General features: G+C 35.1%; 1 protein-coding gene across 2 annotated transcripts; it reads right to left on the bottom strand.

Moving 5' to 3' along the window:
* Positions 1-1,251: 1,251 nt before the first annotated feature.
* On the bottom strand, positions 1,252-18,030 carry LOC113232529. 2 transcript variants are annotated; one of them, XR_003310634.1, is made up of 4 exons: positions 17,914-18,030; positions 9,969-10,125; positions 8,186-8,280; positions 1,252-1,428 (listed from the first exon to the last, which is right to left on the bottom strand). XR_003310634.1 is itself a non-coding variant. In XM_026467289.1 (4 exons), exons 1-4 carry the CDS (start codon positions 17,926-17,928, stop codon positions 1,397-1,399), a joined length of 303 nt encoding a protein of 100 aa, XP_026323074.1. In that variant the 5' UTR covers positions 17,929-18,023; the 3' UTR covers positions 1,252-1,396. The 2 variants fall into 2 exon arrangements, 1 of the variants encoding a protein (XP_026323074.1); XM_026467289.1 differs by having other exon boundaries at positions 17,910-18,023.
* Between the last annotated feature and the right edge of the window lie 1,840 nt (positions 18,031-19,870).

The following is a 19,870-nucleotide window of genomic DNA, read 5'->3' as shown; positions in this document are numbered from 1 at the left end:
GCATGAATTTTCTGACAGTGTGACATGTATTTAAAATTAGCAAGGTAATGTAGAAACTTTCTTTACAACCTAATAATTTGAGGCAATGGAGAAGTTAATTGCCTGTTGTTGAAAGCACAACTGTTACAGTGCCACTCAGAGCTTTAAATCGCAAAGATCTTAGGGGTACTGCCACTACGCCTCGCAGCCTGAGACATAAGTTAACAAGTCCCATGTGCCTGTATTTTCACCAGCATCCTTACCATTCAAAACCGGAGCGCAGTAATGTTCACATTACTGCTAGGTGGCAGTAATGTGACCATTACTATTTTATTTTAAAAAAGAAGTGCGTATTTGTTACGAGTATCCATCTCCCTTAATACAAAATAACGATAAGGTTGACGATGAAGCTTGCACACCTAAATAATGCCTATTATAATAATAATAAGCCTTACCTAGAAAAGACTCAAGTTATAGCGTACAGAGAAGAAATTCAGGGAAGGAATTCCATTATAGTCGCCTAAAATTAATCATGATATAATAAGTAAAAGTAATCATAATATTATTATATTTATACCACAGAAGAAGACATATTAAAATATACATTCAATATCAAATTTGAAACAGCATTAAACTCAATTTTAGAGCTCGTACTAGATAACCTATCACGTAATTTACCGATAGACTGCTCTCCATTGTTACAATTTCGATTGTTTTTTACTATATGCATGTAGTAAACAATAAGCAGATTAAATGAGAGTGTACGTTTACTTCTAAGTGTGAGTCCATCTACGTGCCTGTGTATTTGTGAGTATACACGTATGTGTATGTTTCCATGAATATAATAGTGATTTTGTAGTAGCAATAGAGCTCTATGTGAAAGAGTTTGTCCAAAGTAACTACAATCATACCTATTTCAGTCGTCAAGCACTAATTTCTGTGAGGGTGCTGGTGACATTACAGGCACATGGGACTTGACGACTTTACTAGCAGCAGAGCTCCTTGTGAAAGAGTTCGCCCAGGGAAGTACTGCCACCTTACTTACTACTTCTACCGCCAAGGTTCCGGTTTTGCTGGTGAAATTACAATATATACATGGGACTTGTCAACTTATGTCACAGGGCGATGGGCGCTGTGGCAGTGAGCGTCAGATCTGCGATTAAAAGCTCTGAGTGGTACTGCAACTGCTATAGACAGGCGTAACGCGTATCACCCGGCGCATGACTTGTTCATCTTGTCACTAAATATCATCAAAAAAAATGTCTCTGGGTGACAAATCTTTCGTCCTTTATTCTTTCCTCTGAGTGGCACTGTTACTGTTATGGATAGGTGTATAGCTTACACGAAAAAAAAGTGACGTGTGTAATAATAAGGTAAGTTATTTTAAACACATTCATAATTTTTAAAAAGGTGTATTTCAGCATCTTTCTCGCTTGAACACGTGCCAATCTGCAATAGTAATAAAACATATATTAATATACATGTCATCATCATCAACCCCCTTATACGTACCACTGCTTTGTACGGATCTCCTGACTAGGTTATAGTTCACCATACTGGCCGAAGGCGGGTTGGGTACTTGACACGTTTTCGGTATAAACCTTCTTCGGTTTCATCACGATATTTTCCTTAACTGAAAAGCTCAAGATAAATTTAAAATTAAATGTCGCATATAAATTCCACGAAATTCAGAGGTGCCAACCCGGACTCGAACCCATGGCCTTTGCTTGAGAGGCGGTAGATCAAACCATGAGGCTGCCACGGCTTATAGTATTATTAATATACATGTAATGGGAAAATCTATATTCAGATATCATTTCGGATTCTTAGGTTTTCGCGATTATTACACATAGATATACATACAATTTTTTTGGATCTATATCGCGTATATTTGTTTTTTCAAACAATTTAACGTTTCGGGCTCTTTATAGGTCCCATGGTCACGGTTTATTCAAATGTCATAATTTTTATTCGCCTATCCTTAATACGCTAACAAAAAAATGTTTAAAATTTTAAAATTGGCACAATTCTTCCATTTAATGCCTTTTTTATTTAATTTTATAATAATTGTCTTTGTGCTCAATACCTAGTTTGGCTTTGTTAAAAGAGCTTTAGCTGATTAAGGTTTAGGCACTAAACATTTTTAAAGTACCTACAGTCAATCGATTGCATTGCAATTGAAAAGCGAAAGTGAATTGCAATTGGAACGCAAAATGTTGCTTCTCAGAATTTGAAAAATACATACAATTTGGTACCTGAGAACATTTTTGAAGCCTTGTTGCAAACAAAAAAAAACAAACTTCAGCACCTTGATTAAATTTGATCGTACTAGAAAGGAACTTCATCGATAAAAGCTTAAACGAAAAGTGTAACTAACTATGTGAATATAAATTCTGGAAGTTTAATTTAGAGCAAGTTTTTATGTGCTAAAGTTTTTAAGCCTCACGAAAACGATATCAGCTTTTATAAAAAAATAGCATTGTAACAAACCTACTTTATGTAATAGACGGCCTTAAGCCAGATTGTTCACTTTTAGTTCTCTAAGAATCCGCTATATGGCATTGACCTATTTGGCGTTATTTCTGAAGCGCGGTCTTAAGATTTTCCCTCGAATGGTGACTACTCGAACACAATTGTGTTAATGTGAAGAGAAATCTGAGAATACAGAGAGCTCAGTATGGCACCAGGAGTTGAGTCCCTTCTTGGGAACTGCTACCCGGATCTTCTGATATTTCGTACGCTCATATAGGCTGAAAAACCTCATCTCGCGGAATGGTTTCCAGGAATGAGTCCCTTCTTGGGAACAACTGCCCGGACCTTCTGCATATAGGGTGAAATTGTGTTGGCAACATACAAGGTGAAAATAAAAATCTTCTGAACCACTTGGAGTTTCACCTGGCTTGTTTTGGTAACCTCATCCAACGGAAGAAAGAACCTCCTTTACAGCATTAATATTTTATCAAATTACGCCACTTAATTTACGTTAGTGACGAAAAGTGTCCGTTCCTACTGTAGAACATTAATAAATTCTATATAAATATGTATCCAGTTATTTTATTCCAAACTCGTTCACTCTTACCGGCAAATATTAATCATAAATCGAGTTTATGTAGTCACCATTCAAAATACAAGTTTAAAAAAAAATTAGAGATAATGCGTTTTCTCGTTAAATAATATTGGCTTCTACTCGAATCTAATTTCAAACTTGTAAGTCACCTTGTACGTGGTTACATTTGCTGCAAGATGTTCATATAAAACTTTATTTTAATTGTAAACTCCACACAGTTTTATGAGAAATTTTCAACTTTTTTAATACTGTAAGCATAAATGAGCTTATTCAGATTTATTACAAAATGAAATATAATCTCCTTTTGTTCATAGAATACTGTGCATAACATAAGCATATAAACAGGTACATCTAGGCAATTTATTTTATGGTCTCAAACGCATGTATTAGGGCACTTAACAAACGTTTTCCAAATTGCTAAACTGGGCACCATTACTGAGACTTGAAAAAGGAAGACAAAACAACCGCCACGCTTGTGATGCCGATTAGTATGGAATAGCTGCTCTCATATGCAAAGGAAGATCCCTTGTCTAAGGAGTAAAGAGTGTTCCTTTTCTACGACTACATCTCTCTCTCTATTATAAGGATATCCCTATCTGGCTACCGCCATAGTACCTATAATAAGACAAATATGGTAACTCCATACAAACGCAGCAGCGCGGCTCGTATGTACCTATGCGTGCCCGCCGCGTGCCGTGTACGGTAGCACACATTCGTATAATCTCACGATGCACTCGCATTGTGTAGTGCTGATCGTCACACGCGCCTTTCATTATTATACGAATGTGTGCGTCTGTACACGGCGTGCGGCGAGCGTGCACACATACAAGCCGAACTGCTACGTTGGTATGGACCTAGCATACGTGTATTTTTATACTATGCTACCGCCTTAGACGTTCTGATGTTCAATGTTTATTTCAATAATATGGAAGATATGTAGATAAAACTTTTTAATATAATGAATTAATTATATTCATTAGGATCAAGGTTTTTCAAAATCCATAGAAGATATTCTATTGTTTTAAAATATTACAGTCGGGCCCTTTGATCGAAAATTACGAAGTTGTTGTAGTATCGGGTAACTTCTAAATTACTAACCTAGTTATTGGTTTTAAGATCATATACACTGAAAGTTTGATCGTTTAATATCCAAAATAGTACTAAATGCCCTTGGTTTGTAACCAAAGTAAATACCGGAAGATCAATAGCAGGGAATCAACTTACCCACCAAACTTTGCCGTATAGAGATTTTCTTCTTTAACAATGAATATTTTGGCATTTTGTTGCTGGGAGGGAACTCCGTACCATTTACATAAATCTTTAGGGAAAATAATAAGTATTCAGATTATGTCAAGTTTTTCAGATTTGAAAAGCACATCACCAACATCATCGACCCATTTTCACGTCCCATTGCAGGGCATGGGTCCCCTCAGATGAGAGTTTTAACCATAGTCCGCCACAATGGCCAAATGTAGGCTGGAGACGTCACACGTTTTCCGAGGATTTCCCAACAGTATTTAAGTTTAGCTTTATTATAATTTCAATTTTTAATCTGATATTTTATTTACGTTTTACTTCATGACATTGTACTCTATTAATTTATGTATTACCTAGAACCTTGGCATGAATTTTTGTTATAGCTTACGAATAATGTATTATTGTAATTGTAAATTCAAGTTTATAATTATTACTAATTTATATTTAATTTAATTTATTTAATTATAAGGGTGAATTGAAGAAGGGTGGCGACATCCCGTGTATTTTGTGACCCAGTGTTTTTGACGACGTGACGAATAAAGAGACTTATCAATATTTGCGATTCATTATCAAAGCATCCAAAAAGCTAATTGAGTTCAGACTGTAAAAGCTGCGATTATAAAGTTGATACAGGTTATGTTTATAACATTGACCTGTATTTAGCTTTAGATGTTTCTTCGTAGTAGAAGAAAATAACAAATTTTCAGTTTGTTCCCAAAAATAATAAATAACTTGCTGAATATTCCCAAATCTACCAAACTCTGCCACATTTAATACAACTATAACATGTTCTGCCGCAATGAAAATGAATAAAAATTAAATCTGCCCAAATGCAAAAATCTGCCACAAATGGTCACACTGGCTCTATCTCAATGTGACATTGACTTTGACAAGAGGCCCCTTATCAAAACGTTCCTTTGTTAATGTTCGTAAACTCTCATTTAAATATTGTCTAAACATTTTTGTCAGACTGTTTTATTTTTTACTTTATGTCATTACTGTTTAATTGATTGTTTGATTAGGTATTATATAGCTTTCATATTTTATGTGTGTACTATAAAATAACCAATATTTTACGTAGGTAAACATACAATCATGCTTAAAACGAAACGTACTTACAAGAACATTACCTAAACTATGGTCGAACAGAATCAATTGCGTTGTGTTTTTCCATTTATCCTAAAATATATTGTTTTATAATTTCTTTATTCCCTTTCTAGACATATACAAAACATATTGATAACTAGGCTTAAACTAAAACGTAAAATTATACTACTGATGTCCATGAACGGCTCTTAATTTTTTTTAAAATAATTATTGGGTCAACTTTCACCATACTTCTTTGCATGAAAATTCCGAGAAACTCAGTAGATTCGAAACCACGGCCTCTGCTCCAAAGTAGGTACATCAAACAATTAGGCTACGACCTTATACGCGCGTTGTTTTTTTGAACAAACCAACATCATGCTCAGAGCATATAGGACTGGAGGCGTCATCGATAGGCAGTCCCCGCTGTCAAGGTACAAGAAAAAAAAACTCCATCGCACAATAAATACTACTTTCGAATAGATGTTTTTTCATTTCCATTATCGAATTCACCGCTTCAAGTACTCCACGAAAAATGCCGTTTAGCGCTGCGCCATACAAAATTGCAAAAAGAAATCCGCTACCTCCAGTCTAGCCAAGGGTGGAATTACATTTCATTTACGTGATTAACCTGTACGTAATCCATATTGACACTATCACGTCGATAACTTTCCGACTTTACCATATTTATGAGAATCGATTTTTTTCATACTCCTGTTCTGTGTACGGACATGATATGATTGTGTGTTTTATCTGTGTATTTGTAAAAATAAACTAGTGTTGTCGATTTTTGTTTGTGTGAGACCAACGTGTTGTTTGCGTCTCCCGTCCTATATGCTCTAAGATATGATGACTCGTCAACCGTAAGCATGGGACCTGTAAAAACCGGGAACGTTTGAAAAAAAAACGAATTATATGTGATTTGAGATATAAAGTCATTTTAAAATCACACGATTTGCATTGCGAGCACTAGATGCAAACGTCCCGGGTGCGATTCCCGGTACGACCAATTTGGGGAAATGAACCTTTTTTGTAAATTAATGCTAAATCCGGACTACGTGTTCTGAGAAGTGCCATAGAGTGAATTTCGTTGGTACTCATAGTACAGGAATTTTCCAAGTTTGACGTCAGGCAATTGGCGTGGATGCCTGGCACATATTATATTATTCCCCTTTTCTGATTATGATTACATCTCCTGTTTTTTTTAATTAACGTTTCTACAATACTGTTTTAGCGTCTGTTCTTAGCAATTATTTCGTTGAAATAAACGAGAAGCTTGTCTAGTAATAAATCTTATTTTGTCCTTCGTCTAGACAATGTTCACATAGTGTTCTTATCTGGGGATCAATACTTTATCCTGAAGTATTTCGACGTGGGCAATGTAACCGTCTGATGCTTGGTTCACTTTTTACTTATTTTTCAAGATATACTAGAGAGTATATAACGTTAATTTTTCAACATTAAAAGGACAAATTCAATAGATGGCCAGTAGCATATACTTATGAATTCAACTGCGTATTTTTAATGCTGTGATTCAAATAGTATCTTAGCGTACGTTCCCATTATGTCGTGACGACATAGAGTCGTGCAGTTTAAAGTGTCGTGGCTTGTATATTTATACGAAGTTGTTCACATAAATAGCTAGAACGACAGTCGTTCGATGATAAATAAAACGTCACGATAAAAATGTGACGACAGATAATCGCAGCTTCAAACTATTCTGTCGTACAAACGACAAAGCGGCTGCCGTGAACGGATAAATTGCCATCACGATCTAGTGGGAACAGCTAGACACGACAGTCGTTCAACGATAACATAAACGTCCACGATACAGTCCCGCCCGCAGTCAGAATGCACTCTGAGTGGTAGCGTTAAAGTACCTATTTTTAGTAGCAGTAGAGCTCCTTGTGAAAGAGTTCGCCCAGGGAAATACACCCATCTTACCTATTTCTGCCGCCAAGCATTAACGTGAGCATTCCTTTTTTTATATACCTATATTAGCCCCGTACTATGGAATTCCTGGTATCGCGGGTGCCATGAATATACACACAGACAACCACAAATTACACCCCAACTCACGAGAGAAATAAATATATCATAATTTTATATGTAACCGTTCGGCTACGGAGGCAGTTACTGCGTTCCGGTTATGAAGGCTAAGGGTGCTGGTGAAATTACAGGCACATGGGACTTGTTAACTATGTTTCAGGTTGACGGGCACAATGGTAGTGTCTCTCAGATCTTTGTTATTTAAAGCTCTGACAGGCAATTCAACTGTTGTGGACAGGCTTGTCGCTTAGCACCGCGTGCACTAACAGTTGCTCCCGGCACATGATATTAATGAAAATCTTTTCCTGCAAAATCAACGGTTTAATAGACATAAATAGTAAAAAAACCGACTTCACATGTTCGTGGAATGACATATATTTGCCAAATTTTATCGAAATCGGTTACCGGAAAGTGCGCGAATCTGGATTCATCCCCTAGTTTGCCACCCTTAGAGGTGGAATATTTTTTTCAAATTTAAATGTGATTAATACTGTGATACTCTCTCCCCAACAAAAAAGAATCATAAAAATCATAAACAAATAATAATAATAAAGAAAAACAAATGCAGTTGAGTTCGGAACCTTCTCTTTTTTGAAGTTGGTTAAAAAAGGGATAAAACCTTACAGTCAATCACAGGTTTCCGCCTCTAGTAATGTTGTTAGCAATGTATTCTGCTAATTAGAAGTAAATACTACCAAATCTTGCGTACTTATTCTCAGAAATATGAACTATAGACCATGGACTTACTTCGCCACGTATTGCAGTTCTCGTACTCCATCTCGCAATAGTTTTGGAATTCTTTGAAATCACCATTGTAGTTGCGAGCGCAGATCAATTGCACCCTATAAAACACGAAACTTGTAAAAAAAAATTGTGCCATAACACAAAACGCATAGGAGCGGTTACACGCGGCGAATTTAAGCAACGATGCAAACGCGATACTAACACGATACAAACACTATGCAAGCGTAATACACGTTTGAAATTAATTATCTAATTTATTTATTTAATGCATTTATTAATTTCACTTTTAAATTTACAATTAACAAAAAACATTGTGCATAAACTTATATAGATAGACTTATATAGATTTTTCGCACATAGTGATTCAACATAGGCGGCTGTATCGATGTAGTTGCACGTTTGCTTATTTGTCACTTATAAGCGATTGCAATCGCCTATAAGTCGCAAGTGAGGCAGTGCAATAATGTGTGCTCGTTTGTAAAACGCGCGCCATACGTAACCACTCTAAGATCGAATTTTACGTAACACATGTGTAATAACATATATTGTACTTTTACGTGTAGTTAATATTGAATCACTTCTTCAAAGGCGAAACGTGTACGTATTATGGACTCTTAGAACATATCCACTATAATATATTTTGAGCGGACTCATAAATTCATAGGTTATTTATAACCATTCGTAAATAATCTCGGTATCTCATCTGTAGACTAAACCAATCGTTTGAGATTTCTAATCTTGTATTTCAGACAACATCAAACCCAGTTTCAAGCTTTCAAACTTATGCACGTTTGAGTCTTTGTTTAGAAAGATCGCAATGCTTCTTTTTATTACTTTAAAATTAGAAGAAAAAGGAGACCTGTGCCTGCAGTGGGACTTTATATGTAGGTTGGTAATTAAGACATGACAATATACGGAGTGGAAAAAAATCAAAGGGACATGAAGGGGAACCTTGAATGTTTAAAACAGGTAATTTTACTCGAAGGTAACATTTTTTATTTTTTTAACTAAAGTTATCTATCTTAAGCTTTTAAGTTTCCCTTTATGTCTCATTGATTTTTTTTTTCACTCTGTATAAGTACTAATTAGGCTTATCAGCCTATAACAGAAGTCAGATCAGTAGAAGGCGACTCTCCTGGTTAAAGAATTTGGTCGAATGGTTCGACTGCAGTAAAACCTCGCTTTTTACAGCGTAGGGTTGTCACATCATTATTTAAGTTGTACGTACAGGATGTAAACATTATTCGAAAAAGTTAAGGCATACATCACAGTAATCTCGTGCTATATTGAGATAACCTTTGTCAAATGCAGTACTTACATATTCATATTTTTATACCATATAAATTAGTTCATTTTATTGAATGACTATTATTAGAAAAATTGAGGGACAGTACAATAGCAAGTTAAGTCGTCATTATACAGAAATTATCCAAGTTAGAAAAGGTCATTTTATCCTGTCTAAAATAACCGGATTGAGATGTTGAGGACTCGGTGTTACTTGAAGTTTCTTCGGAACATTTATTTATTTCGATAAAACAATCGGATTTCAATTATTTTAAAGAGTTTTTCAAAGGATATTGTTTTAAATTGGCCAATCTTATATAGAAAAAGTTATATACTTATTAAAACAAATTTATACTGAAATGTGTGACGATCGGAATACAAAGATTATTAGTTATAAAATGGAATTTTAAAAAGGTTAAGTTAATACATCAATTTTTAAATTTTAAACTGCACGTCATAAAACAGAGGTAGATGCACTTCGTTTTACATAAAAGTAACTTACTTGTAAACAGTTGGACATTTCTCTATGAAATTCTTGCATCCTGTCACAAAGAAATCGGTGGCCCAATAATATGTGTCTTTTGGGTAGTGAACGAGAGGTTTGCGGTATCTTATTCTTGCTGTCGTTGAACTTATTAAGATTAAGAGAGTGAGACATTCTGTAATAAAAATTAATAGTATCAAATTTCTATTCTCTACTGCAATTACATATTACCCGGATTTTGTAAGACGTGTTGATAACAAAACCAACAAGCATGTTTATATTATGAACAAATGCCGCATAACTGTGTAATCATCATCATCATCATATCAGCCAGAAAACGTCCACTGCTGAACATAGCCCCCCGCCCAAAGATTGCCAGACTAGCCGCTCGGACGCAACGTGCATCCGTCGGTTACCCGCCACCCTTACTAGGTTATCCGTCTATCTAGTAGGGGCCGTCCCACTGAACGTCCTGTAACTGTGGAGTACCATAGTATAAAATAAGACAAGTAATGTAGCTCCACGTAGCAGCAATGCTTGTGTGTATGCACACCCGGCGCGCGCCGTGTGTGGCGTATGCACACATTGGCATAATCTCGCGCGGCACTGACATTGCCCAGCGCGGTTGGCACGGGCCATTAATTATGGAACTGAAGCGTTCCCTCGTTTAAAATATTTAAATTGTTTTTCAGATTCATTTTTTTAATTTATAAATGTATCTTTATGTATATATAAACCCGCATTTTCTTTCTGTTTCATGACCATACTGCCAAAAAAGAGATACTAATCTACAACGCTAGTACAAAAATATTAATGCAAGTACAGCATTCGATACAGGTAACTTCAATATAATACAAGAATATTATGGTGAATGCCCTAACTTTTTCAAATATGTTTCGCAACCTGTAAGTATAACTACAATAATATTTTGACAACCCTACACTTCGACACAGGTGGCAGTAGCACTACTTCTTGTTATATGAAATACTAAACCGAAATTAAGTTGCCCTGTCAATTATGGTTATTGCTACTCGCGTTTACGACAGTTAATCAGGAGATAGCAGCAGGTCCTCGTGAAAGAGTTCTTCCAAGAAAGCATTAATGTGAGCATTACTGCGTTCTAGTTTTGAAGGGTGGACTTGTAAACTTATGTTTCAAAAAGGTGCGCGCTTTGCGATTTCAAGCTATGAGTAACACTGCAACTGCTATGGATTGGCATGTCGCTAAGCACCAGGCGCACGATTTGTTTGTCCCGTCGCTTGGTATCATAAAAAAGGCGGACAACGCGTGTCTATGAATTATCCTGATTATATATATACTCGTATATTTAGAGAAACGCTTAATAACATTGAATTATGATACAAACGTTCATATGACCATCTGGGAGCCTACCATAACCTTTCAAAAAACAATCTTGTTTCAATGTGAGCTTATAGCTTATTATAATATTACTCATATTCGCACCATGGCAACATATCAACCAAGTAATGTATTATTGCTAAAGTGTGACTGAAAGAACGAATGATTTCCTAATATTGTCTATTCCTTACTAAAAATAGGAAAGAAATAACGCAATATGAACTGTATAATGCCATCTTTCTTTTTTGATGTTCCGAATCGTCCTATCGTAGTATAATGTTAAATCACTTAATATTACTTACATTCAGAGAATTTTAACTGCCAAAAAAAGAAAAGTTTGTAATAATGAAATTTATTGAAATTACATTGTTTTCAATTATTTTTTCCCATTTTCATGAAGAAAAACTTACAAATAAATGGACGACGGGTCTAATACAAAAACCACGAAAAAAATGTCTCAAGTCAATCTATTTAAACGTAGTGACATGTAAAGGAATATGAAAAAGCTAAAACGTTGACTTTAAATTGTTATGTCATCGCAGTACTGTCTAATTTTGCTTGCTTCGCTGTCAGTCGAACAAACGAAGCCTAAAGCGTGAATGACGCTCTGTATACGATTTTAACGCCCTATAAGTTCGGACACTTTTTAGCGCGGACCCGACGTCCATATAATTGTAAGGCAATGCCATCAGTATAAACAATCTGACTTTTGGCATTGTGGCAGCTAGAGATAATGTTAAGAAGTTGTATAAAATTTTAACAACTATGAACACTATTTAAAACACTTTTACCCCACACTTGCCACCCATGATTGGACACAGTATATAATGCACCCCATTGGATTTCCAAGCAATGATTAGTTTTTTTAACAATTCTCACGTATTCACAAAGATACTCTACAAATGAGAGACCTGCCGGAAGCAATAAGACGTGCCCAATCGCTTGACAAATTTAAGGAATCGGTAAATAAACATTACTTATCACTTGGTAATTTCAATTTAGTAGAGTAAGTTAAGTATTCGCCATCCAAATTAAAACAATGTATATATGTGTGTATATACAATATGTATCACAAGAATATTCTATATGTTTTGTATGTGTATATAGTTATATATTTGGTATGAAGCAATGTGTATGTATGTTATAATATATACGTAGTACGTTTTTGTGAAGTTTGTTTAAGAAAGTATTCGGTTCAATTTGCATATCGTTTAGCTGCTTTGTGCACCATTAACTGCCCTTCACCTAAAACTCCGTAATAATTTGTAAGGTTGCCTGGAAGAGATCAGGCCTCCGATTGTGGCTTTAGCTATGTTTTTTTTTTATATTGTCACTGTTTATTACTTTGTGTACAATAAAGCTTATTCTATTCTATTCTATTCATGTTTAGCATTCTGCGTTTTTCATATGAAGTGTCAAAAACAATTATTTTACGTGACAACCCCGGTGGACCTATCGTTGGAGCTGTGAGCTTTGGATCAAAAGATCTCTCATTTATTTCCTAGTAGGACCAATTTGGGAACTGAATTTTCTAAATTGGTTACTGTCTGGGTGTTCTGAGAGTCACAAAGTCAATTTCGTTGCGGGAATTCAGTTTAAGACCAGGTAATTGGGGTTGTCTGGCAAATTATTATTAAACTTCTTTGAACAGTTGTATCAAAGTCTAATACGACAAGTACGGTAACTTCATACGAACGTAGCGGCGTGTCTCTCATATGTGCGCGCCCGCCGCATTCCACGGTACACATTCGCATAATCTCGCGATGCATTCGCGTTGAATAGCGTTGGTCGTTACACGCGCCTTTCATTATTATAAGAATGTGGACGCACACACGGCCCGCGACTGGTTTGCGCATATACAAGCTTATTATATGGAGTTACCATACTTGTTTTATTATACTATGGTTGTACGATCTCATGTAAGTTTTTTCACGAAGTTTTTTGCGTTCAACGTTAAATATGAATAAACTATGTTGCATATGCTCCGTCAAGACTCTGGGGTGTAGACAGGAGCATTATATCTTATTGCAAAAGTTAAAGCCATAAATTTTAATCTTGCTTCACGTACCCCCAGCCTTTGCGTTAGCTTTCTTTTATTCACCTTTTTCAGATGACTATACGTCCGAATCAATTCCTACTGTATGTCGTCGATGTCGTTTAATATGTCATTCTGATCTCTTTGCGTTCTCTTTATTTCATTGTATTTTTTTTGATATCAAGTGATGGGACGAGTAAATCGTGCGCCTGAGTGGTAAACGTCACGCCTGTCCACAACAGTTGCAGTATCAAATTGCAAAGACTTCGGGGACACTTCCTCTACGCTCGTTAAAAGTACGTTTTGTAAGTGTATGTAGGTACTAAATTTTTAAGTAAGAAACATTGTTCTTAAGTTTATTCTTTTGCTTAAAACGTTGACGAAGTTAACGAGCATTCTATTCTAGACTAACTTTAGTACTAGAGAAGTTTAGTTGAGAAAGTAGGAACTCGGGAATTGCTTGGACAGCGCTTCGTGTTTGTTAATGGAGTGCAGTGCTTTTTTGTGATCAATTTAACTGCGCGAGAATCTATGGTTAAGGAAAATTTAAACGACCTATTACTTACATAACACATTACATACCGGTATTACTTACATAAGTTTAAACTTATGTAAGTAATAACATTACTTAAGGAACTATTGAAGGAATGAATAAAGTAATAAGTCTCGAAAAACTCGGTAAAAACAAATCTTTTACAGATTTTAGTTACGAGTGATGAAAGCTGATTATGATTTCTTTAATAACTCAAATAATTTATGCAAGTTACTTTTTAATTTTTATAATGTAAAAATGTAAAGAAAGTGGCGTTTAATACAGTTTCAGATGGAGAACAAAGGTTTCAAAAGTCTCGGAATTTCCGAGATTGATGTTTTCTCGGACCAATGATGAATCTCGGAAATGCCAAACAATAGTCGAGTCTGGAAATTTTTGAGGCGGATACTCCCAGGATGAAAGCCCTAGTGATGACGTAACAATTTCGTAATATTCCCACATTTCTTTTTATAATATCAAGTGATGGGACGAATAAGACGGGCGCCTGATGGTAAACTACACGCCTGTCTATAACAGTTGCAATGCCACTTAGAGCTTTAAATCGCAAAAATCTGAGATCGAAAAGCCCTGAGATCGAAGGTGACAAGTACCGTGTGACTATAATTTAATCAGCACCCTTACTTTTAAAACCAGAGCGCAGTAATGTGAAATCATTACTGCTTGGCAGTAGAAGAAGGACGGTACTTCCCAGGATGAACTCTTTCACAAGGATCTCTACTGCTACAATTTATTTACTCATGAAGTAAAGGAATATTTAAAACTGCATTTTCTTAATGTATGTACTAAATTTTTAAGCCAGAAACACGCTACTGAACCCTAGCATCTCTTTTGCAGAAACAAATGACGATGTTAACGAGAATTACATTTTAGACAAACTTTCGCACTAGAGAAGTTTAGTTGGGAAACTCTTGAAAAATCTTTCACAGGAAGGTCTATTACTGCTATAATTTCTTAAGGGCTAAACCACAAAAAGACATTGAAAAAGTTAATAGAAGTGTGGTAGATCCAGAGGATTTTAATAATAATAATTTACTTTATCCACAAATTTTGGTTACAAAATATTTGTTACAGAGTCAGGTTTTATTCAATAGAGAACAAAATCTGTTGGAGACTGGAATCTAAACCAGATCAAGAAATCTAGTTTCCAGACTCCCCAACTCGAACGTATTGCTTTTAAATTGGCACCAATTTTGACAGAGACGTTAATAAAAATATTTTAAAGTATTTTAATTAAACTATAGGTATATAAAAAGGCATCAAAGAGCAAGTGCTAGAATCGTGCGTTTGTAGATGTGTGTTTGTATATGTGGGAGATTCTGTATGAAAACTCGTGTATTTCAAGAAATTACATGTTCAGTTTATTTAAATTTTCGGTGTCTATAATAAAATAATTTCCTCTTTAATTCAAATTTTGATGTATTTGCAATATTAAATTTTATATACAATATATTTATACTATTTACCAGCTTTGGGCAAAGGATGTTCTAACCTCTTGCAGTGTACATACGTCATAATGTCTTCTATATTGTTTTTAATTTAAAATAATTGTATTATCAAGACGTAAAGCTGCCTGATACATTACCCACTGTATTAGCAAGTCATGCAACGGGGGAGCGCTGCCAACTTTTTGCGCAGTCTGTCGAGAATACTCAATTTTATCCATTTAATGGAGCCCGAGGCCTCGTTTTTAAACGTTATAATGATAAAACCAATGTAACATGTTATAACATAAAATAAAAATATACTAACTTCAGCTACTAGCATAAAGGAAATAAAATACTACACACGGTCACGAACCCGTCAAGTTTGGCACTTACGATTTAAACTGGGTAGTAATAAAAGTTTCGTAAAGTATATTAAAAATGAGCTCATTCAAAATATGAATGTTACTGTGTTATTTATTGAGCTATCAAAACTTTTGTACAAATACGGAAATAACCGAATGAAAGTTCCGAAAAAATCTTGTTGGTTTAGGGCTACTCTACCAACTGTATAATTCATATTCTACCAAAAACTGTTGGCCTTTTTTATCGTGAATCACCGAGAATTCTCGTAACTTTAAAAGCGGACTCACACATCTCTTAGACTTTGGTGCTTGTCAAATTATCCCATCATACATAATTAATATTATAAATTACAACATAAGGTAATTATTAATTACAAGTGAATTTTGATATTTTTTTGGATATTGGAATTGGAATAATACAGAGTGTAATCGTTAATTGTGCCCAGACGATTATTCCCTAAATATCATCAATAACTTATTCGAATATCCAAGATTGTAATGTTAAGCGCTCCCATACATTTAATATGACACTCATAGAGAGGATTTTGGTTCCGAACAACTGCTTTGAATACAAAGTTTTGTACTTACTTCAAAGTAAACATAATTTTGTTTTTATTCAATTAAAAGATAGCTTTATTATTTTTTGTTCCGTTTTTAAAATTAAGGCACAATAACAGACATCAGAAACAAACAATATATTGTTTACAGCTGGCATATCTGTGCCCAATTATAAATGTGCCCAACATTCGAAAATAGATATACTTAAACGGACGCAAAATTTTTTACCGGAATATAAAAAATAAATATAAAATACGTTAAAGATAGCACAATTGGTACATTCGTCGTTGTAATACCCGCATATCCTGTACAGAGGATTATTTTGTAATACATTATTTTTTGTAAGGGGTATATTGATTAGGCACAGACCGAGTCGGAACTCTGAACGGCAACATCTCTAATAAGCCACCGCATATATAAATATATATTTTTATAATAACTAAATGGCGGGATGAACAAGTCGTGCGCCACTCAGAGCTTAGATCACAAAGATCTGAGGGGCACTGCCACTGCGCCCAACAATCTGAGACATAAGTTGACAAGTGCCATGTGCCTGTAATTTCACCAGCACAGCCACCCTTCGAAACCGGAACATAGTAACGCTTACACTACTGCTTGGTAGCAGAAATAGGTAAGGTGGCAGTACTTCACTGGACAAACTCTTTTACAAGGCGCTCTACTATTACGATTATAGCAGTTTTGTTATCTGTAAATCTATTATTACCTCTTAAAGTCAACTAAAGCCTCTCTATGAATGCCATCTCTATGAGTAACAGGATTAAAGTAATAAACAAATAATTAGTCTCCGTAGCTCGACTCAAATTGATTTTTCTTTAATTTCCTGCTGCCGGTTAACGGTTGAAGAAAACTGTTTTGTTTATTTGTACCCGTTTGTATTCATTTTTCTCAATAACTTTATTCATTTAATACATTATACCGTCGCAAAACCAATTCCTTTGTTGTAGCACATTTTTAAAGTAAAAAGTCCAAATTTTTGAGTTGACACTCTGTTCATCCAAGGCAAGAGTTGTTAAAAAACATTATAATTATTTCAATAAATATGTGTACAGTAGGTACATTTGATAAAATACTGGGTCGTAAATTATTACATATCGTGAATAATCGGAAACCGCGAATATTCCCAAATGCTGTTGCCGCCTGTAAAGTTATCTTATTAATTAGTATGTATTTATAACAATTAAACGAAACTTTCTTGACTTTGTCAATGCCTTTGACGGTAGACCTCGATTAATAACTTAAAACACGGAGCAACCGCGTTCGGAAATATTTGTAGTTTCCAAGTTCTCCCGATATATAATTTTAACGCCTGTTGCTGCACATACAGTATACTGTTTAGTATGTATATAAAAAGATTTGAAAAAATCATTTCCCAAGTTGATTCTACCGGGAATCGAACCCGGGGTCTCCGCATCCAGCACCCACAATGTAAATCGCAAGACCACCGAAGTCGTCAAGAGTATTTATTAAGAGTTGTCCTGCATCTAGGTATGTTCATACGGTACAGTATAGTACTTTACATTCGCTAAAAAGAAGTTGAATATTGATTATACCTCCACGATATGAAACATGAACAAATCTAATCCATTAATATTCAGTCAGAAAACTAGTTTAAAATCTCAAAAGGTAGTTAATTTGGTTATACATTACCCACCAGTCGCCAGCCCATATTGAAGCTGTATCTTGAAATATTTGGTTTGAGAACTATTCGATTCCAGAACTCTATTCCGTTTATGCTATAAAGTGCGCCACGAACGATAGGCAGGGGTTGACAACATTTTAGATCGATGTTATAAATAAAATACACGGGTATTATTTCAACCTTAAAAATACACCTAAAGTTTCAAATTTGTTGAGTTTGTTTCAAAAAGCTGTTTATTTTCTTTGTAGTGTTAAAATTATTTATTTATTTGATTTTGGTTATAATTACTAGTTTTTTATTGCTAACTTTATTATAATATGGTTGAATAATGTTTTGTATGTTTTCCGTGTCACAATATCAGTTTTGTATAAAATTGTTGGTGATCTATATTATGTGGGGATAAACCCATTTTAACAGGTGGATCGAGAACGGGTGCCGCGTTGCCCGTGTGCAATCGGCGTCGCTAATTTTTATTTAATTTTAAAGAAGTTTTGGCTTCAATTTTAATTATTTACTATATTTCAATACAATATTCCCGTACCATTGAAATATTTTTTATTTATAATGCTAAGTGACGGGACAAACAAGTCGTATACCTGGTGGTAAGCGCCACGCCTGTTTCTTACAGTTGCAGTGCCACGCAGTGCTTTTTATCTCAATGATCTGAGGGGCACTGCCACTGCGCCCGACACCCTGAGACATAAGTTGACAAGTCCCATATGCCTGTAATTTCACCTTCTCTTTACTTGTATGTAATGCTCACATTACTGCTTGGCGGCTGAAATAGGTAAGGTGGCACAGTACTTCCCTGGACGAACTCTTTCACAAGAAGCTCTACTGCTATTATGTTCCACTGTCTATGTATATGCTATTAATTCTAGATTTGAATGAAAGTCTTTTTTTTTAACAAACATTATTTAACTTGATTATTTTTGGTAACAGTACCTATGTACGTATGTAATCATCAAGTACAAAAACGTGAAAAATGTATGAAAAGGTTGATTGTCATCGTTAGCGCTTTTTTACACCCCAGAAGTATATAATATGCTACGCCGATCACGAAGCGCTGCCGACAATTTTACGTTCGGCGCACATAATCTAGGACCTATTTGCATCACATAAAGAGAATTAGAGCGGCGGTAAACCCGCGGGATACCGATCGCTATTCAATTGAATGGTCAAAGGTGTCGAGTACCTGTGGCAGCATATACCTAGGACTTTAATTATTAAGGTATGTATATATTTGTGAATGTTTGTCAGCAATACCTCTCCCTAACAGCAAAAGAAAACATCGTGATGAAACCTGCCTAAAACAATCCTTGGAAAATGTTCCCATTGGCCTTACTGAAGACCCATATACAGCAATGGTAAGTATAATGAGTTGATGACTAAAAAAGAGAAATTAAAATGTTTGCAACACCTGAAAACGGCCAAGCAAAAAAAGTGGACAATTTAAGTGCAATTGGATGTCACGTCATTCCGCGATGCATGTTGCAATATCACTAGTAGTTTATTCGTGAAATTGAAATACAAGTTTCAAAAGGCACTGAGTCAATGTACTCGAGTGTCGAAACATTTTACGGTGCGACCAACTTATCTGATAACATCGACTTCTTAGGTTTTCGCGGTTGCTACTTACACTATAATAAATCGCGTATATATTTTTTTTTGCAAACAATCAAACGTTTCGGACTTTACTGACTATTTGAAAGAAACAATTATAGCGATTTACATCTTTAGCGGATAATGTTACAACAAAAATATTTATTTTACTACGTTTATGAAGTGTCTGCTACAGCGGTTTTGTTGTATTACTGTACAATTGCTGTTTTATATTACTTTCATGTTTTTATCTCTAATATTTCGACTGAAGAAGCTCTTGAATTCAATGTCATGAAACAAATTAAAAATGAAATTAACAAATCAAAATGGCGGCGTTCCATAAATTAAAACTAATTTTAAAAATACA

This window comes from Hyposmocoma kahamanoa, unplaced genomic scaffold (genome assembly GCF_003589595.1).
Source record: "Hyposmocoma kahamanoa isolate Upper Pololo Valley unplaced genomic scaffold, ASM358959v1 76, whole genome shotgun sequence".
NCBI classification, from domain to species: Eukaryota; Metazoa; Arthropoda; class Insecta; order Lepidoptera; family Cosmopterigidae; genus Hyposmocoma; species Hyposmocoma kahamanoa.
Note: the sequence above shows the minus strand (reverse complement) of the source record. Positions and strands in the feature narration are given on the sequence as shown.

What these genes read in the sequence shown, in the direction of transcription:
- LOC113232529 (XM_026467289.1), bottom strand. An exon ending in AAATGTCCAACTGTTTACAA is followed by an intron (nt 8,281 to 9,968) that starts GTAAGTTACTTT and finishes CGTGTTTTATAG; the next exon opens with GGTGCAATTGATCTGCGCTC. An exon ending in GAACTGCAATACGTGGCGAA is followed by an intron (nt 1,429 to 8,185) that starts GTAAGTCCATGG and finishes TTACTATTGCAG; the next exon opens with ATTGGCACGTGTTCAAGCGA.